This window comes from Eschrichtius robustus, chromosome 1 (assembly GCF_028021215.1).
Source record: "Eschrichtius robustus isolate mEscRob2 chromosome 1, mEscRob2.pri, whole genome shotgun sequence".
Lineage (NCBI taxonomy): Eukaryota > Metazoa > Chordata > Mammalia > Artiodactyla > Eschrichtiidae > Eschrichtius > Eschrichtius robustus.
Genome location: NC_090824.1, coordinates 134,926,575 through 134,952,965, shown reverse-complemented (window position 1 = coordinate 134,952,965; position 26,391 = coordinate 134,926,575). Strand labels below are relative to the sequence as shown.

Genomic DNA, 26,391 nt, shown 5'->3' with positions numbered 1-26,391 from the left:
TCCCACGTTAAGCAGGGAATGCGCACAGGCAGACAGGCAGGCAGGCCTCCTGCTTATTCCTCTGCATATTAATTCCCGCCCTGCTCTAGTCCTGCTCCCAAGCAACAAGCAGAGGAATGACTGGTGATTTTTTTCCCCCTGACTCGTTCATGTAGAAAATACCTCCCACCGGGAAACTGGGCAGCAGGCTCTGGTGGCGTGCCATGCAGTGAGTAGTAGATGACTGTTCCACAGGTCAGGGCAGAGGCAAGATGCGCAAGTATCCTAATACCAACACGTATGCTTCAGCCCTCTATCTCTGATTTCCCACTGAAGGGGGGGTCTAACTGACATAGAGCCCAGTGCACTAATCTTAAGTATACAGCCCTCCAGATCTTTACTGCTGTGTATACCCCTGTATCCATTCCTCAGATCAAAATACAGAACATTTCCAGCACCCCAGAAAACTCTTCCATTACCATTCCCAATCAATATCCATCCCCTACCACCGCCCCCCCCAGGAGGTAACTATTATCCTGACATGTATCACTATAGGTGACTTTCTTGAACTTTACATAAATGGAAGAATGCAGTATATAGTCTTCTGTGTCTGGCTTCTTTGTTCCATGTTAGGCCTGTGGGAGTCATCCCAGTTGGGTACAGCAACAATTCATTCTTTGTTATCGCTGTGTGGTATTCCACTACAGGACTATGCCAACATTTAGTTACCCATTCTACTACCAATGGAAATTTTGAGTTCTTTCCACTCTTTGGCTATAATGACTGGTGTTGCTACGAATATTCTCGCATGTGTCTTTCAGTGAACAGAAGCTCTCATTTCTACTGCGGATACACCTAGAAGTGAAATTGCTGGGTAATAGGGTTGGCATATGTTTAGCTTTAGTAAACATTACCAAACAGATTTCCAGTGGTTATGCCCATTTATATTCCCACCAGCAATGCATGGGAGTTCTGGAGGCACCAAACCTGAGAGGCTAATTTTAAACCCATTACCCTTCTTGATACTCTAGTTCAGACTAATTGCTTTAGGTGAAGTTCAACAGTATGTGCAGTGTTGTACTCTACTATGGCCAATAATAAAATTATGGTTATGGCTGTGCTGTTTCCTTCCCTAAAAACTACATTCAGAGAAGTAGGCTAAGGAGTTAGAAGGAGGTGGACCATCGGGTCATCTCTGCTTCGCCTGCTGCTGGTCAACAGACCAGGCCCGAGTCTCCAGGAGCGGGGGTGGAAGGCTGGCCGGGGAGAGGTGCAACAACTCAGGGGTGTTCTGGCCTGAGCAGTGCATGGCTGTCTGAGCTTCCATTGCCAATCCATGCCCCTCCCTCTCCAGACCTAGTAGATTTTCCCACAGTGTAACTGGGTCAAACTCTCCCTTTAAACTTTCCCTACGCCAACCTTAGGACGAGTTATTGAATATTGGCTCACCTTGGAAAAAAGGAGGCAAAACTATCAACCCCATTTCACCAAGTGCTAGAAGTACCAATAAATGATCTTGAAGGGGAAGAGGCTGAATTTAAAGACAAAAGTGAGCTATTCAAATTAATCATGCCTTTCAAAAACCAGGGTCTCTTCTCATTATCATGGATAACTGGGTAGTTATAAGGTATTTAAATGACTATTAAAAGTGGGGGGAAAAAAAACCCCCAGTACCTGAACAGTGGTTGGATCACCTGGGGAGAGAAAAAGATCTGGTCTAAGACAAAGGAAGATTTGCATTTTGGACTCTCATTTGGGGGTAAAGTTAGAATATGAAGCCCCAAAGCCTATTTTATCTGACAAAGACAAACATATTTTAGTCTGTCAGGAAGAGTGGCCATGGCACAGACCATTTACATCAAGATACAAAGAATATACAAGAAACTCCCTCCACCAAAAGGCAAAGCAATATATGTCACGAACATTTCCTTGCCTGAGATGGATAGATAAGCACACAACAGAAGGAAAAACACTCAAACTGCACTTCGAGGCAGACCAAGCCCTTTTCCCACAGTAAATTCTTTGTATATACACATCAAAAACAGATCCAACAATCCATTTGGGAAAACCAAGGTCAGTTTGCAGCCCTGAACAGAACTGGTGGGGGAGGGAGGGCAGTTCTCCGGTGAGGTCTAGACAAAACTTGTCTTCCACATGACCAAGCAGGTCCTTAGCCTGGTGTGCCGAGCTGGGACGGGGGCTGGAGGGGAGATCCTTGCTTGTGGGCACTCCTGGTGCGCGCAAGATGCTACCGTTAGGGCTTCTGTCTCCCGTGCCCCCAACCCCAACCCCATCCTGCCTTGACAGATGGCGCTTCTGTGCCAGCCACTGTGAATTGTCACATCTGCCCTTCCCTGAGAGATAAGCCGCCTTACCCTGAGATGAAGACTCTTCTTGCATGAAGAGTTCTACCTCGTGTTAATCAGTTAGATGCTGTCAGACCCTACCGGAGACCGACCTTTGGAGGCGGGCCACGGTCTCTGTGGGGCTCAGAAGGCTGAAGGAGAGATGAGGCTTGTCCACTGTCCCAGTGGGAAGTGATGGAGCTGCTGGTGCCAGGGGCCAAGTTTCTCAAGGGCAGTGCAGGAGAGGGGAAAAAGTCCTGGCCTCGGGATTAGGAGACCAAGGGCTAAATTGGCTCTGTGGCCTCAGGTGAGTCATTTAACTTGGGGGCTGATTCTTCATGGCTAACGTGATAACCTTTGCTCTCTCCACCCCCACAGAGCTGGAGCTGTAGGGAACAGCAGATCAGATAATGGGTTGAAAGGGTTCTGTAAAGTACACGGGGTAACAATAATAAAATTAACAGCAAAATCATCTCCTTCCTCTTTGATGAAACCACACTTCTGTTTCATTGCCTGGGGAACAAGAGAACAAGCTCTTCTTCCTTAGTGATGAAGGAAGAATGGAATTGTTTACAAGCCTTTGCTTATGAGACTTCCAAACTAGCACCGCCCCCTCTCCGTACCCCCTGGAAAATCTACCAGGGAATGATACCTCAGGAATCACCCACCGTGAGTTAAATTAGACAGAGAATTTTATTTACAAATGTTTGGCATTTTTTTTGGACAAAGAAAGGTGTCTGTGTGTTTTACACACACACACACACAAACGTGCACATGGCAAAAGGTGAGGAAAAAGAGGCATAGGTGTTCTGAGATCTAACCCATCTTTCTACAGAAACATTTGTGGGGGAAGCACAAACAAAGGAAACTTGTTTAATTCAGTTTGGCTTCAGTCAGCAAAAGAAACACATGATTCACCAAGGAAAGGAGTGAAGCATTTGTTTTTGGGGGTCCCTGGTGTAGTTTTTACACAACTATTTTGATAGAAAATTGCTCAAGGGGCTTTTCTTCTATTTCGGTTATCGAGGGTGGCTCACTATCTGTTTGTAACTCAACAGACACAATCAGGGACACATAACACAGAACAGAGAACTTGGAAGAAATTTCCAGATTGACTCTAACTGAACCTGCGCATTTTATAGATAAGGAAACTGTGGCCCCCAGAAGAGGAGGGATTTGCTCAGGATCGTGGAGAAGGGTGGGATGTTAGCACTGGCTTCACACTCCTCAGTCCAGAGCTCTTTCCCCCTCTGCATGCCTCCCGACAGGCTGCAGCAGCCGTTCCTGAGGCAGGCAGGACACAGGGAGCCCGACTGGGCACTGCCTCGGCCTCTTCTCAGGCGCCTTCTGGGCCGGGTTGTTCTGCTGGTGGGGGAGGAGTCGCGAGGTGCAAGTCACCCAGTCTGGCCTAGAAACCAAGGTGCCTCGAGCTGAAAGGCCCATCTGCTGCAGTCAATTCACCCAAACATGTTAACAAGCCAGAGAAACCCAGCACAAAGCAGCGGTTACGGCTGGGCCCCTCTCCCACTGGACAGCCGTTTTATCACCTGCAGCTGCAGTCATTTGGGGCCGCCTGCTGTGTCCTGCCACCCTTGGAGCCCGGTCCACTTCCTCTGCAGCGGAGCCTTCCATGTCAAAGCTGCCCGGCCCACTCACGGCCCAGGTGGGCGGCACCGGGCCTTTCAAACTCAGGTCGCTTTCAGTGGTTCCTTTGAAATCTACTGCTTATCCTTCATATTAGCTCTGGAGGATGAGTTGCTGACCCACTGCCAGGGTCTATGAGGCTTTTCCTTGCACCCAGCCAGCTAACAAGATTGGGCTCCTGAGTGCCCCAGACACTCCAATTTGGGAGTGACAAGTCACAAACGTCTGGGGGCCCTTGGTCTCACCATTCTGTGAAGAGTAAAGACAGCAAGCTTCACATGGTTAGAAGCGCAAATTGCTCCCAGTCTCCTTGAACTGCCCATTCTAATTTAGACCGTCAACCATGAGTTTTCCAGGGAGGAGAACACTGTGAGTTTAAAGGGAACAACCTCCACAGTCTCCCTGCCTCAGCCTTCCCTCTTCAGCCCAACTATACACTGTTTGCCACAGCAAACCTCCTGAAAGCACAGCTCTGGCGATACTTCTCATGTGTTAACTTCAATAGCTCGGCTATGTCACAGACAGGAGTGCTAACTTCTTGGCCAAACACGGCTCTTCACAGTCTGGTGCGAGCTCATTCATCCAGGCCACAGACAAGGGTTCTTTCAGCCGTGCCTGGACCACGTACACCACGCATGCCCCGCGTTTCTGCCTCCACTCTCCCTATGCTGGAGCTACAGCAACTCTCAGGTCCCTACACTCCAGCCTAGGACGGGGCCCCACCACCCATTCCTTTGGCACTCGGCCACGGACGGGGAGTTCATCCTATTGCCCGACACAGGCCCTGCCGCCCTCAGGCATTGCTACCTGAGTGGAGATAAGATGATTTCCCTGAAGAGTTTCTCTGCAGAGGAAATTTTTGATCTTCACCTTCTTTCCTATCCTTCTATGGCAGTGGTTCTCAACAGGGGGACAGTTTTGTCCCCCAGGGCACATTTACAATATCTGCAGACATTTTTGGTTATCAAGACTGGGGGGTGCCCCCTGCAACAAAGGACTATCCAATCCCCAAAGTCAATATGCTGAAGCTGAGAAACCTTATACTAGAGTAATTAACAAGTAGCAAAACTGACTTGACTGTCTCCCTTCTACTGCTGATGCCAGCAAATAGTGAAATACCTAACATAAGTGCTGAAAACAGAAAAAAGATTTACTCAGGGCCTGAATAACCATAAATTCACATGATCAAAGAGAGTCTCTTACTCCTGCTTTGGGTGGAATAGAGACTAGATGGCAGTCTGGTAGCCCCAGTGCTGTGCAATAGCGGGACACAGCACACACTGCTCTCTACTGCTGACCTCCAATCACGGGCCGAGGTCTAATTGTGGGTGGGAGTGAGGTGGGGGAGGGGAAGCTCGGCTTCCCTGCGTGGGGCAGCTGAGTTAGGAAAACCAACAGGACTGCTCCTACAGCAAACACATCCTGAGCGGCACCTGCCTCCAGGTCTGGCCCTGTGCTAGCACTGGGGACTTGGAGAAATGACAAAGTGGCTGTCCTCAAGGAGCGCCTCCTCTAGTGAGGACATATAGAAGTAAACAAACAATTACTGATCTTCACTCTTGGCTAGGCTGATATAACTAAAAATCCTTCTGGGAAGGGAGAAAAACAATAAAGTATCAATAGACTATAAAGCAGTGGAGCCACACTGCTGATTAAAATCTATATTGTTATAGCAGCCCCTCTGAGATGAGATCAGCTCCCAGGTTTGCACCAGCTGGGCTTGTGGAGCTTGTAAATAATTAAAAGGTAATTGGAGGGGGAGACCAAAGAATTAAGTGGATTTCTCTCTCTCAGGGCAACCAGGGAGTTTCATTGCTGCCAGTCACATTATCTTTCGGGATTATATTCTTGTTTTTTACTGACACATGCAGCTCCAGATAACAGTTGGAGGAGTAAACTAATTAGAGCTTCTTAGACTGCTTTGATAGGCTTGGAGATGGGGGGAAACCAAGACTCAAAACTTTCGATTGCCTTTGTAAGCAAACCAGCAGTAATAGTCATGCTACTAAGAAGGCAATAAGGCTTTGGAAGGTAAAGGAAGGGGAAGGAGGGGGAGAGAAAGAGGGATGGGGCTGGTGGGGAGAGGAAGAGGGAGGGAGAGGAGTTAACTCAGAATATTTAGTTGCTGGGGGCTGTCATTATAGCTCAGCCCAGAATAAAGAGGAGGATTTCATTCCCAGGTCTCAATAAAGGAGCTGACACAGAAACCAAGGGATACATGATCAGACAGGATCCCAGGCAACATGCTGGCAGGAGCAGCTCTCCCTTACAGCTTTGTCCTGAGGTGAAGAAGATGGAGCTACACAGGTTGCAGAGGATCATCTCCTAGAGAGGCTGGGGTTCTGACCATGCTTCCTGAGGGCTGACCCAGCTGGTGAACCCATTGCTGTGACAGGATACAAAGCCAGGAAGTTGAGTCACTGGGCTCAAGACTCAGACATGCCATCGTCCAAAGTGGAGATGGTTGGGGGTGGGTGGGCGGGGAAGAGTGAGAAGGAGAGGACAGGGAAGTTGGAAGGTGCATTTTAAGGCAGATGCCCATGTGCCCTACACTTAAACTGCAGGAACACCCCAACCAAGCCAGTGAATGCAAAAATCAAAGAGCCAATGGATAAGAAAAAAAGAGTTAGCTTTTCCTTTTCGTGGATCATTTCAGATCCTCCCAACAAATCCTGAAGGGCCTCTATTCTTTCACTGACCCTTCTAAGTCTCTACTAAGCTAGATGCACCAGCAGGAAGCCCCATATACCAGTTTAAGTGATGTGCAGGACTGCTATAAGGCTAAGAAAAAAGTATAATTGAATGTGAAATGACTCCAGAGACCAGTTAATCAGAACAGTGACAAAAATAAGGCAGGACCAAATCTGGATGATCATTCCATTCATTTTCTACCCAGGCCCTCTTTGCCCCCTTCAACCTGGTTGTCAATTATTCTGGTAAGTATGGGACCAACTGGCAGTAAACGGCTCTCGTCCTCCTGGGCTAAGATGCTGGCACTCCGCAGGGAGGATGGCTAACAGTGACCTGCACACAGTAGGCACTCAATAAATATTCAGTGAATTGAAATGATGAGTAGACTGAACACTCACCTCTCTTCTGCATAAAGACGAAGAGGTCATCCAGGAACTCCTTCCTTTCTGGATCACTGTCCAGTTCATACAGCTGTAATCCCAAACCCCCCAGGGGAGAAAAAAAACACCACAATGAAAAATTCCATCTTATGCAGGAAGTCTTACACCGGTGATACACAACCATCTGAATGACTACAAATGTGACTCATAGGCCACTTCTATCCTTATTCCTTGGGGATCAGATACAACGACCCACTGCAGAACTGCCCCTTTCGTTATCACAAAGGAAACATTACAGACCTTGGCAAAATCACGAGAGATCTCTCTTCCCCGGCCTCCATCCGCATCATCACTCCAGGCCAAACCACCATTCTAAAGGGGAACAAAGCACAGCGTTCAGAAGGGAGCAGGAAGAGAGTGAGAGAGGGCAAGGCAATCGTTTAGGGTGCAGATGAGGACCCTTAGCAACTGTGCTCTCCTGGCTCACACTGAAAGACTGACGGCTTGAGTAACTGCCCCTGCCACCCGAACAGGGACATCTTGTTTTTATGCTTTCAATTATGGTTCCAAAACCAGAGGGAGTCACGTGGAAGAATCACGTCCATTTGTTGGAGGGGGGTGGGTGTTACTTGTACCTGATAACCCTGGGGAAGGAGGACACAAAGGCCCCATTTTCTGAAAACCTGGTCAACCCTAGCTCATCTTCTGGAAGCCATCACTCTGAGATGTACCACTTTCCTGCAGGTTCTATATGGCATATGTTTGTATGTTTTATGATGTGTTTGTATATTATATGGTATGTTGTGAAGATACCTAGCCTGGCCTCCCACACAACACTCTAAGTGGAAGATAAACGGTCAAAGGGAGCAAGACAAAGATCTCGAAGATCTCAAAGATCCTGTGGTCTCTCAGCCAAGCCTCACCACCAGAAGCCCTAACTCTAGTGCTCAGAACTGCCGAGGGATATGAGGGCCCCCAGGGCCTGAGATTATTCCCAAGGCACAGAGACTCTGTGCCACTAGGGTGAAGTTCATTTTCATTAAAGAAGTAATAAAAACCTAAACCTAATTCAATTGATTAGGTCAAACCAACACCATTCAACTGAACAGGAGGAAATGGCAAATATGCTTTTGTTTATGTTCTTGAAACCTGCTTCCCACTTTTATCAGTTGGGTAACTCTTATTTCTCAAATCAGGCATCATCTTCTATGGGAAGCCTTCCCTTCACACCCAGCTGCACAAGTACTCTGGAAGCACTCTCTGTACATTTCGAGCTTAGAATTTCACACATTATTTTGGAATTATTTGTCATCCCCACATATTGTAGGCTCCTTGAGAGCAAAGTGTCTTATTCATCTTTGTACCTTTAGCACGCAGCACACTGCCTGACACTTATAAGGCTCCAGTGAATACCTGATGAACTATAATCACTGTTAAAAGGCATTAACTGTTTTTTTGAACCAATTAAGCAGCTCTTCAAAAAATATAGACATATATACCATACACAAGAGTCCAAAAGGCCCTCTGCTAGTGGGGAGTATGAAATGTCAGAGCAGAAGTCGCCTGTTCACCTCATCCCACCTGTCAGTGGAGGACCCAGGGATGGGAATGGACACACTGAGACCATCACTCTCTCATTTCTCCCCCAGGACCAAAGGTGCCCATAGGCACAAGCACACACGTGTGCCGCCCAGCTGGCTGGGGTGTGTAAGTGGCTGGGGAGAGACATCTGGGGTTGGGGAGCAGGTTTCTTGGGAGGACATTCTTTGGATTGCTTAGGGATCTCGTAAAATCATGCCAATAAATGAAAGCGTGCTCTAATTCCATTCTCTCTCTTTAGTAAAGCTTGCCTGAAAGCAGGAGGTTATTCAGGTTATTCAGTTAAATTCTGGGGCCGTACTTTGCTTCCCCTACTCAAAGTGGGTTCTGAGATGTAGACCCACTTTCTGAGAGCAGCAATTTAGCGCACACAGAGGTAAGTATAACCAAGAAGAAGTGACACCCTGTCAGTTGACATGAAACAGGCTACATCAAATTGTTTCCCTGCTTATCTAGTAAAAGACGTGTGTACGGAAGTGCTCAGGAAATGCTATCTGACTGTGCACACATCATCTCCCCAGGCAGATGCTGTAGAAATCTTCCTATAGCACCTTCAGCTCAGGGAGGCCAACAACCAAGCAGGAGGAACACTATTAAAAAAAAAAAAAAAAAAGCTAAAACCCACCCCCACGTTGTAATTACAGTCAACAGAAATCTGGTGTCATCTGCTGGCAACTAGCACAGTGAATAATCAAGATGAATTTGCCTGTCAGCTCAGCAAAACCAGACAGTTACAGTCCCCTTTCAAAGGCTGCAGCAGGTCGCCCTAATTCCCGGTGATTCTGTTTGAGCCAGTAATTCCTGCTGGAAAGTCAATTATCCCTGGGGCCCCTATCAGCTGAAAGACATTTAATGGGGGATCACTGCTGCTTCTGTTATGTCAGCTGTTTACTGTGGCAGCTCAATTCCCAACTCTCTAGCTGGAGATCTGAAGCTGATTCTGTTCACAGGAGGATTCTTTATCAGTCACCAAGAGGGATGAAAACACAGTTTTTTGCTCATCACAGTAACTTCTAGGCACTCTGAATGCTCACTCAAAAACTATTTAACACTCAGGTGGGTGGGGAGGATGGAATCCACAGCCTAGAATCTCAGACAGGGCTTTCCACAGCACTAAGGGAGTGTAAAAACAAGCACGCCAGTGCCAGTGCCACCACGGGTGTGACTACGTGTGAAAATAAACACCCAAGTGTGAGGGCTCAGCTCCCGGAACGGAGGAGAATGCCTTGTAGGATGGGGATGGGGGTCGTCGTGGCCCCGTGGCTTTCACCAGCTCTGCCCAAATCTCAGCAGAGTCCGAGCAGTGGGATGGTCAGACCGTGCACTAGCCACGGCCCACTAAGTAAGAACCACTCAGCTTCAAAATCTGCTTAGAGACGGGATTTTAGCTTGACACGCACTAGGTCGGTGACCACAGAGGACAGGGAGACTTGTCAGAACAGGATGGAAATAGGACACTACATTCTTTGAGCAATCCCACTGTTTGACCCATTACACAGATAGGAGTGTCAGCTACTATTTAAAGAAAACACAGGAAAAGAGCTGCCCAGGAGCGGAGGTGTTTTCTTTTGTCCAAGGCAAAATTGGGCCATTACACAATTTAAAACATTTAGTTGGGGCTGATGGGGAAACGTCCACTCTCTCTGCATTACTTTGTTTTGAGGCAATTAAACTTCAACCCTGATTCACAGGATTTTCTGGCTGAGGTGAGAGTAATTCCTAAGCCCTGCCCACCCTTCACCGTCTAGCTGGAATGCTGTTTCCTCCGTGCAGCCTCTCTGCCCACCAGTGTCTTTCTCCTCTGGGCTGTGTCACCTCGTGTTCTGGTTATTGTGCCCCTGCTTATGTCCCCAGTCTGTAAGCATCCTGTCAGGGTATCCCCAGCCCCCAGTACATAAAAAGCACTGACACATCTGCTCAGAGACAGGAATGGGCTCCCCCATGGGACCTCCAACCCCACAACTCCTATTTTCCCCTCCTCCTTTCATTGGGAGGATTACAGGCTTCAGCAGTTATTTTCTTGGTTCTTAACTCTGATCAACTGCTGTAAAACACAGCTCACTTATGCACTTCAAGTTTATGTGCAGGTTTCTTGGCCTATCAGCGGGGTGTGGGTGTGCCTGCTAGAAAGTTATCAGCTCAGAAATGATTGAATTTCTTGAATGTAGAATGTGCCTGATTGAGACTGTAGTGGTGGAGGAAACCAGGGAGTGGTAGAAGCAAGTGTGGGGAAAACGCACCCCACTCAACAGTTTAGAGATCAAGAGGGGTCCCCAAGAAAAGTGTTTCAGTTGAAGGGTCGCCACGTGCAAGTCTACCAGCCGGGGGAAGAGGCTTTGTTCCCTGTGGGCAGCAGGCAGCAGCATTCAACAGCCGAGAAATGTGTGGGATCAACAGTAGCCAGAGCAGCCGCTCACTGCCATTTACGACCTTCTCAGCCTCTCCTACTTGAGAGCTCCCTTTAAGGGCTTTGATCTCACCAGGAGCTCACAGGAAACTGACAGTTTGTTCCCAAATACCCACCCAAGGCTAGCTTCGGCTACCATACCCACATTCAGCTCATTTTCCCCAGGGAGGCCACCGGGTGTTTTGCCTGTAAATCTCTCAAAATTGGTAGTGAAAGAAGGCTGGGGAAAGAAGAAAGCGGAGCAGGAAGCTAGTGTTTGTGCATCTTCTGTGTAACAAGGACTAGACTGGGAGCTCACCAAGCATTTTCTCCCTTAATTCTACAATGCAGAGGTGCTTATTTGGAGATGGGAAAAGAACGGCTCAAAGAGTAGGTTAGTTACCTTTCCCACAGTCTCAGAGCTCCCAAGTGGTAGCGTCAGCATTAAAACCCAGGTCTGCCTGGCTCTCTGTTACACCACCCTGCCTCATGGGTGGAAAGAACAGTAGAGAGTGTTCTGGGTGGGGACATCAGGAAGGGAGAAAGGGAGGAAAAGAAGAATAATGTCCTCTGTACACAGAATGTCTACAAATGCCAAGTCTTGGCCTTGGGTGGCTCTATCAATGGGAGACTCTTTTGCTCCTTGATTTTTCTCACTGGCTTCATCTGGGAGGTGCAGCCAAACAGAAAACCAGCCCTCACACAGCATCTGCCCAGGAGACTTACCTGGGGCTACTGGGGGTACTGGAATAAGAACTGCTAACCTTTTACCACTACCTCCAAAACAGAACATCCTGGCTAAGAGGAGCCCCCACATTCCTCTCAGAAGAGAGACAGACAGACAGACAGACAGACAAGTGGGTTATGCCTCTGAGGGGACTAGAAGAATATGGCACCCAGCACTGCCAGCATGCAAATAAAAGGCCTTGAAAAAATAACAAATCAAAGTCTAATCTGACTGCTACTCAAAATTTAAATAGTGCTTCCTCAACACCTCAACCCTGGAAGAGGAAACGTAGTCACTATCCTTGAAAATCTAAAAGGCTGCCTTGTGGAAGAGGAAGCAGGGTTGTCTTTTTTTTTTTTTTTTTTCCCCTTTTCCTTTTTTCTCTAAAGCCCCAGAGGGCAGAACTAGAGTCACTGAGCAAAAGTTAACAGGGAGAAGATTTCAGGTCGATTAGAAGAAAGACTTCTAACAATCAGAACTGCCCAATAATGGAGTGGGACTTCGCAGGAGGTAGGCAGCTTCCTGTCCCTAGATGACCATCTGTCTGGGATGTCATGGTGTGGATTCCAACATGAGATAGGGCTGGATGAGAGGGCCCCTAGGGGCCCTTTCTGTCCTGAGAAGCAAAGAGCCTAGGACAAATTCATTCAACGCTGATTTCCTGAGAACCCACCCCAGTTAGAGCATTGTGCAAGCTGCTGAGAAGAATTACCCACTCCCCCCAAAAAGTGGTTCCCACCACCAGGAGTTTTACCACAGAGTTGGAAAAACAAGCTGAACACACACAGCATTTAATAGATAGAGCAAGTCAAAGTACCAAAACACAAAGTGCCCAGGAGGTGGAAAAAAGGAGGCGGCTCAGAGGTGGAGATGAAGCTGGCCTCGAAGAATGGGCTGAGAGATTTACAGTCTCGGTGAACATGGAGTGGGGGATAAACAAGGCATGCTTTGGCAGGGAGGATGCAAGTCTGAATAGTTAACGTGGAAACGGGCTGTGAAATGCCTTGAATACCAGGAGGAAATTTAAACTCTGAACTGTGAAGAGGGGGGAGGCGGTGGATGTTTTCTGAACAGAAAAATAAATGATTAAATCAGTGTTTTAGATGATTCTAATGACCCATTTTTGTTGGAAAATACATAATATACACATACAAATGTATATAGGCACCTAATCGGATTGGAATCATGGGGGATTTTCACTTTTCAATTTTTTCATTACATTCATTCACATACAAACATCTGATCACTAGGATATACTAGATACTGTGAAAGGTTCTGAGGGAAAAAGAACAAGACAGATAAGAACCTCTGACTTCTTGGAAGTTACAGTCTAATGGAGAGAGAGAGAGAGACGATTAAAAAAACTTTATTTTTTCTAGATTAACGTCTGAATCATTTGTCAAGACCCATCACTTGCTTCTTCCCCACCCCCCGCAACAAAGAAAATTCGGACTGCACTGAAATTACAGAATAATTTAGTGAACTGACACAATCACAATATAAGAGAGCAATACTCTTCATTTAATAAAATATATTTTTAATGCTCCTCAGTAATGATTTACAACGTTAACATATTACTTTTGTAAACGGTATGGAAGATTTGAGAGGGAAAGCCAGCACAGGGGCTGGCCAGCTATGCAGTAGCCCACGCTGATAATCTGGGTTGGGGGTGGGGAAAGCAGTAGAACCAGGGAGAAATGACTGTCTTAAGAAGCAGCCAAGTCAGAGAATCAACCGGATCTGGACTGAGGGGATGAAAGAGAAAGAGAGGGATGAATCTGAATCTTATCGTGAGAAAGGTATGTTCTGATGAAAATGGAGAGACGCTGGGCAGGGGATCAAGCAGGAGGTCTTTGAGCACTAATGAAAACAGACTACTGTCTCCGGGGTTGCATCGGGGGTGACAAAAATAATCCCACAGCCCTGGAGGACGCCAGGTTATGGCAACTGGCAGCAGCAAGAGCCAAAGGCTTATTGCCAAACTTCCAGTGAGAAGAGAGACATTTAACCAGCATCTCCTGACCCAAGAAAGGTACCTTGGGCTTTTTTACTGGGATTTGAAAAAAAAGCCCAACCAGACCACGCCTCTAAGATCTTAGGAGCCAGCACTGCATTCCTTAGAGCTGTACCTCCCCAGAGACAGGAGCGCCTGACTTTAAAAGCAATTAAGTATCTAGGCTATTTTAGGATTACTCCTTGACCACCTGGAATATCTTATTAAAGCACAGCTCAGATGTCCAAAGCAATTTTAGTTCCCATTCCTCACTCCTCCCCAAGGCAAGAGTTAACCCCTTCCTTCAGGTTTAAAGCACAGAGGCTAAGCTACTAACTCTTCACTTGAGCTCCCCATATTCTGAAACCTCTCAGAAACTGCCCCATCCTTAGAACACCATCACACACACCACAACTTTTATAGAGATTCTTGAGTGTTCTCTGAAGACACAAACAGTCATGTGTTTCCTTTCCGTCTACTCTCTATAATCTAATAGATTCTGAACCCCACCCAAGGTTCGGATCTGGGCAAATTCCTGGGACTTGAACCTCAAAGTAGTCATTAGCTAAATCACTAGACTTCAAAGGGCTGATCCCAAGCTCATGGATATCAGTTAATAACTTTGAAATATGAAGTGTAACAAAAGTATTCGGGCTGAATAGTGCTGTTGTTAGTATTGTTATTATTTTTTTTAATAAGCAACACATAAACTACCTTTTCTTTGGCTACACCTGTGGCTCTGTAGGTATTATCTATACCACACTTGTGACTATCCTACTACTGGACGGGTTAATGATGTTGTAATGTTATAAGTCCAATTCCCAGATCTCAGGAGGAAGAAAAGAAAAACATCTCTGCCCTCCCACCAGCTTTAACTGATCCCAGGAGGTAATGAGACATGCACAAGGGGGTAATGGGCAGGATTATAGGAGAATCCTAAAAGGAGAGGGGAGCCCCAGGAAGTAAAACAGATACTGTTATAAGCAACACTGTTGGACTACAAAACCCTCCTGATAAGATCAGGATTACTGCTCTTAGCTCAATCGCTCAAGCCTTGGAAGCACTTGAGTTATAATTATCAGATGCACACCTTCCGCTGTCAGGTAACTTTAGCAGGAACCAGAAAGTGCCTCCCCACCTCTTACAAGCAACAAAGATCAATTCAAACTCGGTGGCTTGGAAAGAGCCAAGGGACACTTTTCTGATTAAGCAGTAGAAAGGAGGAAGGGTGGGGGAGGGGAGAGAGGGTGGCAGTCCTACCTTTCCATCTAGGTATATAATCACTCCATGCAATAATCAAGAAGACTGCCCAGAAATGGGGTGTTTCTACAAAAGGAGGAAGAAAAACTAAAATGCACTGTTGGTGATGAGGACACCTCTATGCCAAAGAGTGAAGTGGCCCAGCCAAGTCTAAGTCTGAGCGCCACAGAGGAAAGCCCCAGCTCCTTTTCTGCAGAATTCGAGTCGGCAGCACTGCTTATTCCAGCCCATGAACTATCTACCACCTGAACGTCCACAATGGTTGCTGACATCACTTCACACCACAGAGCTCCGAAAGCCAGAGCTGAGCTGAGTGGGAGAACACCTCATCTGACCTTCGTCTGAGAACAGAGGAAGTCAAGAAACCTGCCCGAAGTTGGTGCTTCAGAAAAGTGTCACCAAACTTTTTTCTTCAAACTACATATTTTAAACGTATAGGAAGAACACATTTTTAAAAAATGCTATGATGAATCATTTTATAAAGTAAAAAAAATTTTCAAGTGTGGGATTCCCCAGAGCAGGTCTCCTCAGGCAGAACACACAGGTGCACTTTGTGTTTCAAGTCAGCCCCATTTACAACTTTGAGAGCATCTCCTAGGGCTCCTCCCGACCGACCCACGGCCCCACACCCTGGGGGACAGCACTACAGTATGCACATTCCAACTCTGAGGCCAGCTGCCCCTGTGCTGCCCGCTGCTTCGCCCAGGCTAAGTCTCTCTCATACAGAGACAGTAACTTACTCCTCTGTGAGGCTTGTGCACCTGGCACAGGGCCTGGCAGACGGTAGGGGCTCAAGTAAATGTCAGTACCTGAAGAGCAAGCCACAGGAATGAACTTAGGAGAACTGCTGCGGGCTGATGAATTTGGGGGGAAAAAAAAATCACATACTGAAAAGCAGGTGGACTTCAAGTTCTAAAATACAACTCCATAAAAGGGATCTAGAAAGCAATATAAGCCATTTCCTAAAGAAAACAGTTTAATTTTGAGTTTCAAGAGGATACACAGAGGAGAGTGCACCCTCTCTCCCGGGCTGGCAAAGAAGGAGCGCCGTTATTCATACATAAAATTAGAAAAGCTTTAAAAAAATGACAATGTTCAATGATAACAAGGATTGGGAAAAACAACAGCAGCAGCAACAACCAATAATAATTGAATACTTACCACGTGCCAGGACCTACCCCCAGTGTTTTATGTGCATTAAACAGTTAAACCTCAGCACAATGCTCTGAGGTGGGTACTATTATTACCCTCATTTTTCAGAGGAGAAAACCAAGGAACAAGGAAGACACAAGGAAGTGACTTGAAGAAGGCTGCAAAGTGATCCAAGAGTGTCAAGTTGAGAATCAAATGCAGGCAGTGCACCTTCAAGTCCCTGCTTGTAACTGCCTTACTTTCTTAGTCTCCTCCTGATCTTGTAATTCTGTTCTATGAATCTACCTGAAAGAAACAACTAGAAATACAGTACAATTGTATTTTTAATAGCAAAAAATTACAATAGCCTAAAGGTGTGACAATAAGGGCATAGGCAACACATGAAGGTGCTACCCACATGACAGAACACTGTGCAGCCATTTAACACTGCCTTTTAAAAGAGTTTGATCCCTACTTCACATCCTTCCCATTAATTCAAGATGGAGTTAGTATCTACATATAAAAAATACAACCATAAAATAATAACTATATATATTTTATAATTTGGGGGATGGGAGGGCCTTTTTAAATTTTTAAGTATGACAGAAACCATAAAGGGAAAAAAATCAATAGATTTAGCAACATCAAAAATTTAAACTACCTGATGAAAGAACTACAATCAAGTTGGAAGACCACCAACTGTGAAAAATACTTGAAACACAAAGACAAGGATCTATGCAAAAGAGCTACTACAGATCAATAAGAAAAAGATAACAGAATAGAAAGCTGGGTAAAGGCAACAAAAACACAACATACCAAAATTCATGGAATGCAGCAAAAGCAGTACTAGGAGAGAAGTTTATAATAGTAATAAAAGTCTACATTAAAAAACAAGAAAGATGTCAAATAAACAACCTAACTATACTTCAAGGAACTAGAAAAAGAAGAACAAACTAAGCCCAAAGCTAGCAAAAGGAAGGAAATAATAAAGATTAGAGCAGAAATAAACAAAACAGAGAACAGAAAAACATCAACGAAAGTAACAGTTGGTTTTTTGAAAAGATGAACCAAATTGACAAACCTTTAGCTAAACTAAGAAAAAAAGAGAAGACAAATTCAGAAATGAAAGAGGAAACATTACAACAATGCCACAGAAATAAAAAGGATTATAAGAGACTACTGTGAACAATTATATGCAAGCAAACTGGATAGTCTAGAAGAAATGGATAATTCTCAGAAACTTACAACCTACCAAGACTGAATCATGAAGAAACAGAAAATCTGAAGAGACCTATAACTAGTAAGGAGACTGAAGCAGTAATCAAAAACCCCACAACAAAGAAAAGCCCTGGAACAGATGGCTTCACAAGTAAATTCTACCAAACATTTAAAGAATTAAAACACCAATCCTTCCCAAACTCTTCCCAAAAATTGAAGAGGAGGGAATACTTCTAAACTTATTTTATGAGGCCAGCACTACCCTGATACCAAAGCCAAAAGATGCCACTACAGGAAAACTACCTGATGAATATAGATGTAAAATCCTTAAAAAACTATTAGCAAACCACATTTGAGAGCACATTAAAAGGATCATATACCATAACCAAGTAGGATTGATCCCTGGGATGCAAGGATGATTCAACATACAAAAATCAATCAATGTGCTATACCACATTAACAGAACAAAGGATAAAAATTACATGATTATCTCAATAGATGCAGAAAAAGAATCTGACAAAATTTAACACCATTCCATGATAAAAATACTCAACAAACTAGGAAAAGAATGCATGGCCTCAACATTTTAAAGGCCATATATGAAAAGTCTTCAGCTAACATCATACTCAATGGTGAAAAACTAAAAGCTCTTCCGCTAAGATCAGGAACAAGGCAAGGATGCCTACTCTTACCACTTCTATTCAACATAGTACTGGAAGCCCTAGCTAGAGCAATTAGGCAAAAAAACAAGTAAAAAGGCATCCAAACTTGAAAGGAAAAAATAAAAGTACCTCTGTTGGCAGATGACATGCACTTATATGTAGAAAACTCTAAAGATTACACACACACAACATACACACAAACTGTTAGATCTAATAAATGAATTCCAGAAAGTTATAGGATACAAAATCAACATACAAAAATCAGTTTTGTTTCTGTACATTAACAACAAACAACCTGAGAAGGAAATTAGGAAAAACAATCCCATTTACAATAGCATCAAATAGAACAAAATACCTAGGAATAAATCTAACCTAGGAAATGAAAGATTTGTACACTGAAAACTACAAAACATTACTGAAAGAAAACAAAGAAGATACAGATAAATGGAAAGACATCCTGTGTTCATGGATTGGAAGAACTGAATATTGTTAGAATGTCCATGCTACCCAAAAGTGATCTATAGATTCAATGCAATCCCTATCAAAATCCCAAGGGCACTTCTTAACAGAAAGAGAAAAAACAATTCTAAAATCCTTATGGAACCATAAAGGACCCCGAATAGCTAAAACAATCTTGAGAAGGATGAACAAATCTGAGGCCTCACACGTCCTGATTTCAAAACATATTACAAAGCTACAGTAATCAAAACAGTATGGTACTAACATAAAGACAGACAAATAGACCAATGGAACAGCATACAGAGCCCAGCAATAAACCCACGTACATACAGTCAACTGATCTTTGACAGGATGCCAAGAATATGCAATGAGGAAATGACAGTCTCTTCAACAAATGGTGTTGGGAAGACTGGATATCCACATGCAAAGAATGAAAATGGATCCTTATTTTACACCACACATAAAAAATCAAGTCAAAATGATTAAAGACTTGGGACTTTCCTGGCAGTCCAGTGGTTAAGACCTTGTCTTCCAATGCACAGGGTGTGGGTTTGATCCCTGGTCAGGGAGCTAAGATCCCACATGCCTCACGGCCGAAAAACCAAAATATAAAACAGAAGCAATATTGTAACAAATTCAATAAAGACTTTTAAAAATGGTCCACATCAAAAAATCTTAAAAAAAAAAAAAAGATTGAAGACTTAAATGTAAGACCTGAAACTGTAAAGCTCCTGGAAGAAAATATAGGATGAAATCTACATGACATTAGTTTTGGCAATGATCTTAGATATGACACCAAAAGTACAGCCAGCAAAAGCAAAAATAGACAAATGGGACTACATCAAAGTAAAGAGCTTTTGCACAGTAAAGGAGATAAAGGAGATAGAGTGAAAAGAAAACCTAGAGAGTGGGATAAAATATTTGCAAACCATACATCTGATAAGGGATTAATGTCCAAAAGATATAAGGAACTCCTACAACTTGACAGCAAAAAACCAATAACCCAATTAAAAAGTGGGCAAAAGACTTGAATAGATATTTGTCCAAAGAAGACACACATACAGCCAATATGTATATGAAAAGATGCTTAACATCACTAATCATCAGGGAAATGCAAATTGAAAGCACAGGATATCACCTTGCATCTGCTAGGATGGCCATTATAAAAAACAAACAAACAAAAAGCCAGAAATTAACAAGTATTGAAGAGGATGTGGAGAAACTGGAATCCTTGTACACTGTTGGTGGGAAAGAGTATAGAGATTTCTGAAAAAATAAAAAATAGAACTACTATATGATACAGCAATATTCACTTCTGGGTATTTAATCAAAAGAACTGGAGTCAGGACCTTGAAGAGATATCTGTACTCTCATGCTCATTGCAGCACTGTTCACAATAATCAAGATATAGAATCAACCTAAGTGTCCATCAATGGATGAATAGATAAAGAAAATGTGGTTTATACACACTATGCAATATTATTCAGTCACAAAAAAGGACATTCTGCAATATGTGATAACATGGATGAACCTGGAGGGCATTATGCTAAATAATGTAAACGTTTCAATAAAAATTTAAATAAATGTAAATAAAGTGAAATAAGCCACTCCCATTTATATGAAGTATCTAAAGTAATTAAACTCATTGAAGCAGTAAGTATAATGGTGGTTGCCAGGGGCTGAGGGGAGGGGGATGGGAAATGGGAAGCTGCTGTTCAATGGGTATAAGTTTCAGTCATGCAAAATGGAAAAGTTCTAAAGATCTGCTGTACAACATTATGCTTACAGTTAATAATGTGAACTATACACTTAAAAATTTGTTAGAGTAAATCCCATGTGCTTTTCACAGTTAAAAAAAGAAAGAAAAATGGGCAAAGGCTACAAGCAGGGTAAGTCATAGAACAAATACAAAAGGCAAATAAATATATGAACAGATAGTAATATACATATACCCTCTGATACAGCAAATTCAACTTCTAGAATAATCTATCCTACCACAGAAATACAGACAGAAGGGCAAAGGGTCAAACGGCATCTACAAAGATAGTCTGCATTTATACTGAACACACATACTCTCACACATTGTGTGACTATACACTAAATAGGTAAATATACAGAAACAACCACAGAAGCTGATTCATGCCTAACTGTGGCCTCCTCTGGGATGGGAGGGAGCAGAGTAGGCAATAGAACACTACAATATGTTTAAAACTATAAGTTTTCACTCTGTATTTTCCTATATTGTTTCAATTTTTCATGAGCATCTATTCACATTACTTATATAATTTTGAGATATGATTATAAAAACATTAATAAATAAATCTTTATAAACACGCATCAAAGGACAGTCATAATACTGAGTAAAAAAGTTGTAAAACTCCTGAATAAAAAAGTAATTTGTTAAAAGCAAGCAAATGTATTTGTGAAGAGAAAAAGCTCTGAAAAGGTACAGGCCAAATTGTTAACAATGACCTGTGGAAAGGCCGACTTTTACTTTACACATTTCTGTACTTTAAAAATTATTTGAGTCAATATAACTTTGGTAAAATGTTTTTTAAAAATTAAACTATTTTAAAATAACACTTTAAAATAATAAACACTTTATAAAAAATGCTCATGGACTGTTAGGTAATAAAGGTTGGGAACAAAAATAAAACCAAAAAAATATGTCTGTAATAGGCATTTAAAACAAAACACAAAGGAAATACAAGAAAATGTTTACATTTATACCTAAGTTATATGGTTGTGGTGATTATATTTTCTTCTTTACAAATTTTTATATTCTCTAAAATGAGTCTGAATTACCTGGAAAATCAGAAAAAATAAAGTTACTTTTAGAGTAACGAAACCACTGAGAAAAGATTATCCTTGCCCTGCTCTCTCTGGAATAGGAAGAGGAGAGGCATGGAGGCAGAAGTCGGACCACCTGTGTTCACAGCCCAGCTTCCCAACTCTGAGACCACAAGCAGCCCATTTCACCCTTCTTTCCTCATCTGTAAAATAAAACAAACATGTAAAGGGGGGATAATATCAGGGCTTACCTCACACAACTCATTGAAATAAGGCAAATACCCAGCACAGGAGAGATAAAAAAAAAGTCCAAGCTATTAAAAATCAAAAACAAACAAGCAAAAAACCAAAGTAGCAAACAGAATCATGAGCGAGGATAGTCTGATGTGGAGCAACTCTACCACCTCCCCGTCTCCAAAGAAAACCTCACTAGACATGCTAGATAAAATTTAACACTCCACACTCCTTACACACATAGCTAAGCTTGAAACCAAGAGCCCACAGTGCCAGAAACAAAAAGGAAGGAATCAGAGAGAAGTGAGCAGGCACCGAAGCTGAAGGGCTCAAGGGAAAAGGGACCTAGATATAGTTTTTAACAGCTGAGGGCTGAGGACTGGGGATTTAATCACCCCTATGGGAGAAGAGTCCATGCCAGGAACCAGAGCTGAGATAAATGCATAAAGCCAGAAGCCAGGAAGGACTACGCTTCCACCCTTCCATGAACTAGGGCCTATAAAACTGCCCACCAACCTGGAGAAGAAGTGACGAACACTGCCATCTGCTAGGGTCCACATGGAAAAAGAGGGTCCATAAGAAATGGAAACCCAGGCTCTCACCAGGTACAAATGTAAACTCCTAATTCATACCCCAAACCAATGGCAACCAGCTAAACTTGTAGGGCCCCAGCAGGGGAGAAAACAAAACTCCCCTTAGGAATGCTTCCATAATCCAAAACACATGGGACTCCCATGGAAACAAAGCCCAACTCAAAAGAGGATTACACTGAAAAACAAAAACAAAAACAAACCACTGCAAGAGGAAACAAACCATCAAAGGGGAGAGTAACATGACACAAGGAGAACTTGCACCCCAAGAATTAGAGATAATAATAAAATAATCGAAAAGCACCTTTAATTTTTCTTATCGAAGTATAGTTGATTTACAATGTTGTGCCAATCTCTACTGTACAGCAAAGTGACTCAGTTATACACATACAGACATTCTAAAAGCATCTTTAAAACAAGCATGTTTAGGGCTTCCCTGGTGGCTCAGTGGTTAAGAATCCACCTGCCAATGCAGGGGACACAGGTTCGAGCCACGGTCCGGCGAGATCCCACATGCCGTGGAGCAACTAAGCCCGTGTGCCACAACTACAGAGCCTGTGCTCTAGAGCCCACAAGCCATAACTACTGAGCCCACATGCTACAACTACCGAAGCCCACGCACCTAGAGCCCATGCTCCGCAACAAGAGAAACCACCGCAACAAGAAGCCTGCCCACTGCAACGAAGAGTAGCCCCTGCTCGCCGCAACTACAGAAAGCCCACGTGCAGCAACAAAGACCCAACACAGCCAAAAATAAATAAATTAATGAAAAAAAAACAAAAACAAGCATGTTTAAACAATGGCAGAATGTTGGTTGGTAACTGCTAAAAGCTGGGCAAAGGACACAGGTGGTTCATTACCATTCTCTTCTTTTGTATATATGAAATTCCCATAATAAAGAGTTTTAACAAGTCCATATAAAGTTTTTTAAAAGTTAAAGATGTTCAAAGACCTAAGGGAGGAAATAGAAACCATATGGTAAGAAGAGGCATATTTTTAAAAACCAAAAAAGAATAGATATTAAAACACAATATTAAGATAAACTTTTTTTTGAGGGATTAAGTAGTACAGACAGAGCTGAAGAGAGAATTAGAAACTGGAAAACAATGTGAAAATATTCCAGAATTCAGGAGAAAGACATAAAGAGATAAGGTTATAAAAGAAAGGATACAAAGAAGGCTAAATGAGAAGGTTCAAATACTTCTATTACAATAGTGGTCAAGGGACTTTCCTGGTGGTCCAGTGGTTAAGAGTCCGCCTTCCAGTGCAGGGGACATGGGTTTGATCCCTGGTCAGGGAACTAAGATCCCACATGCTGCGGGACAACTAAGCCCACAGGGCGCAACTACTGAGCCCATGCACTCTGGAGCCCGCACACACCACAACTAAAGAGAGGCCTGCGTGCCGCAACGAAGAGCCCATGTGCCGCAACTAAGACCCAACACAGCCAAATAAATAAATAAATATTTTTTTAAAAATAGTGGTCAAGGAAAAATAGCAGCCAAGAAAAAAAAATGACACAAATCAGGTTGAAGGTGCAGATCAAGGCCCAAGTGGGGTAAATAAAAATATGTTCAAACCCAGAACACTAGTACAAGTGCAAAACAGCAGAGTCAGAAAAAATTTTAAAGCTACAAAAGAGCTTTAAGATTCACAACAGTGACAATTAAACTGATTAACACACTTCTCAACAGCAAAAATAGTTGCTAGGAGACAAATGGGATCATATCCTCAAAGCGTTAAGATGACTAATGGTCAATCTAGAATCTAAAGCTATAAACAATCGTACAAGAATAAGGGCAAGATAAAGAAAGACATACATTTATTTTATTTTTATTTTTTATTAATTCTATTTATTTATTTATTGGCTGCATTGGGTCTTTGTTGCTGTGCGTGAGCTTTCTCTAGTTGTGGCGAGCGGGGGCTACTCTTCGTTGTGGTGCGCGGGCTTCTCATTGCAGTGGCTTCAGCTGTTGTGGAGCATGGGCTCTAGGCACGTGGGCTTCAGTAATTGTGGCATGTGGGCTCAGGAGTTGTGGCTTGCAGGCTCCAGAGCACAGGCTCAGTAATTGTGGCACATGGGCTAAGTTGCTCCACGACATGTGGGATCTTCCCGGACAAGGGACTGAACCTGTGTCCCCTGCACTGGTAGGCAGATTCTTAACCATTGCACCACCAGGGAAGTCCCAAGAAAGACATACGTTTAAAAAAAATTTTTCAGGCATACCAAGACTGAGTTTACTATATACAAATCTCTGCTGAAAGAGTTACTAAAAAAGGAAGAAGACTGAACCCAAAGGGAAAGAATGGGATATAAGAAGTAATGGTGAAAAGAAAGATGGATAAACTTGTTGGGAAGTTTAAATAACTATTGACTGGTAGGGAAAAAAAAAAAAACCCTAATTTGGGGGTGGGGGTAAAACAAATTGGAATATTGGATGATGGAAGTGGAGAGGCAGAAGCTACAGTAGAATTTCTGAGATCCTAATATTGTTTGAAAGTAGTGTAGGGGACTTCCCTGGTGGTCCAGTGGTTAAAACTCCACATTCCCAATGCAGGGGGCCTGGGTTCGATCCCTGGTCAGGGAACTAGATCCTACGTGCCACAACTAAAGATTCCACATGCCATAACGAAGATCCCACACACAGCAACAATGAACCTGAGTGCCACAATTAAGACCCAGTGCAGCCAAATTAATTAATTAATTAATTAAAAAGAAAGCAGTATAAAAAGTCAATAATGAAAGTCAAAATCTAATCAACAAAAGAATAGAAACAGAAAGCATAACTTCTAAGCCAGTAAAGGAGAAAAAGACAGTGGTTAAGAATCCGCCTGCCAATGCAGGGGACACGGGTTCAAGCCCTGGTTCGGGAGGATCCCGCATGCCGTGGAACAACTAAGCCTGCTGCACCACAACAACTGAGCCTGCACTCTAGAGCCTGCGAGCCACAACTACTGAGCCTGCGAGCCACAACTACTGAAGCCCGTGCACCTAGAGCCCGTGCTCCGCAACAAGAGAAGCCACCGCAGTGAGAAGCCTGTGCACCGCAACGAAGAGTAGCCCCTGCTCGCCGCAACCAGAGAAAGCCCGCGCACAGCAACAAAGACCCGACACAGCCAAAAATAAATTAATTAATTAATTTTAAAAAAAAGAAAAGAAAAGAATATTCAATCAAACGAACAAAAGACAGGAAAGGAGAAAACAAGAAGCAAAGAAAAAGTATGGCTAAACTGGAAATCCAAAGTTAGAGGGCAGAAATAGGCCCAAATGTATCACCAGTTCTAATAACTACATGGATTAAATTAACCTAATAAAAAAGACAGATTATAGGTCTTTTGTATGTGGTCTCAATACATAAAGACTGGAATGTACAAGGAAAAACTGCACTAATACTAATCAAAAGAAAGCCAGTCTTACACTAGAATATTTTAATTCACCTCTTTCTGAAAGTGATCACACAAACAAACTTAGTAAGGATAAGGAAGATCTGAATAACACAATTAAAAAGCTTGATCCAACATACAGATATACAACCCCACCTCTATTAAATAGAGAATATACATTCTTTCCAAGCATATATGGAGAATTTATAGAAACTGATCTTACACAAGGCCAACACAAAGGATATCACAACAAATTCCAGAAAACTGATAATGCACCAGTTCTCTAACAACGATGGTTAGAGCTTAATTATAAGCTATAGTATTTTTTAAAAAGATAAAACCCACGTATTCGAAAACTAAAAAATACTTTTGAACAACTCATGGTTTAAAGAAGCAATCACAACTGAAATTTTGAAACGTTTAGTACTAACCAATGGAAGCACTGCATATCAAAACTTGTGGGATACAGCAAAAGGGCAACCTTGAGAGAAATCTGCAGCTTCAAATGCATTTGTTAAGTAAAAAGAATTTCAGGCTTAAAAACAGGACAGACACACAGAGTACTAGTAAAACTTAGGAAATCTAAATAAGATCAGTGGATCGTATCAATGTCAATATCCAGGTTGTCACAGTATACTACAGTTTTATGAAATGTTACCATTGGGGGAAACTGGACAAAGTGTACAGGAATCTCTCTAAATTACTTCTTAGAACTGCACGTGAATATATAATTATCTCAATGAAAATTCAGTTTTAAAAAAATGACCAAAATCCCCAACACTAACACCACCACATGCTGGCAAGGATGTGGAGTAACAGGAACTCTCATTCATTGTTGGTAGGAATGCAAAATGGTACAGCCACTCTGGAAGACAGTTTGGCAGTTTCTTATAAAACTAAACATACTCTTTGAATACAA

General features: G+C 43.1%; 1 protein-coding gene across 2 annotated transcripts in view; it reads right to left on the bottom strand.

Moving 5' to 3' along the window:
* ARID3B (AT-rich interaction domain 3B) overlaps nucleotides 1-26,391 on the bottom strand; it is a 51,983-nt gene that overhangs the window by 14,168 nt on the left and 11,424 nt on the right. For both annotated transcript variants that reach the window (XM_068555590.1, XM_068555583.1), the window contains 2 exons: nucleotides 7,340-7,411; nucleotides 7,058-7,130 (listed from right to left, as the gene is read on the bottom strand). In XM_068555590.1, the coding sequence (XP_068411691.1) occupies nucleotides 7,058-7,130; nucleotides 7,340-7,411 (145 nt within the window). The remainder of the gene's footprint in view (nucleotides 1-7,057; nucleotides 7,131-7,339; nucleotides 7,412-26,391) is intronic.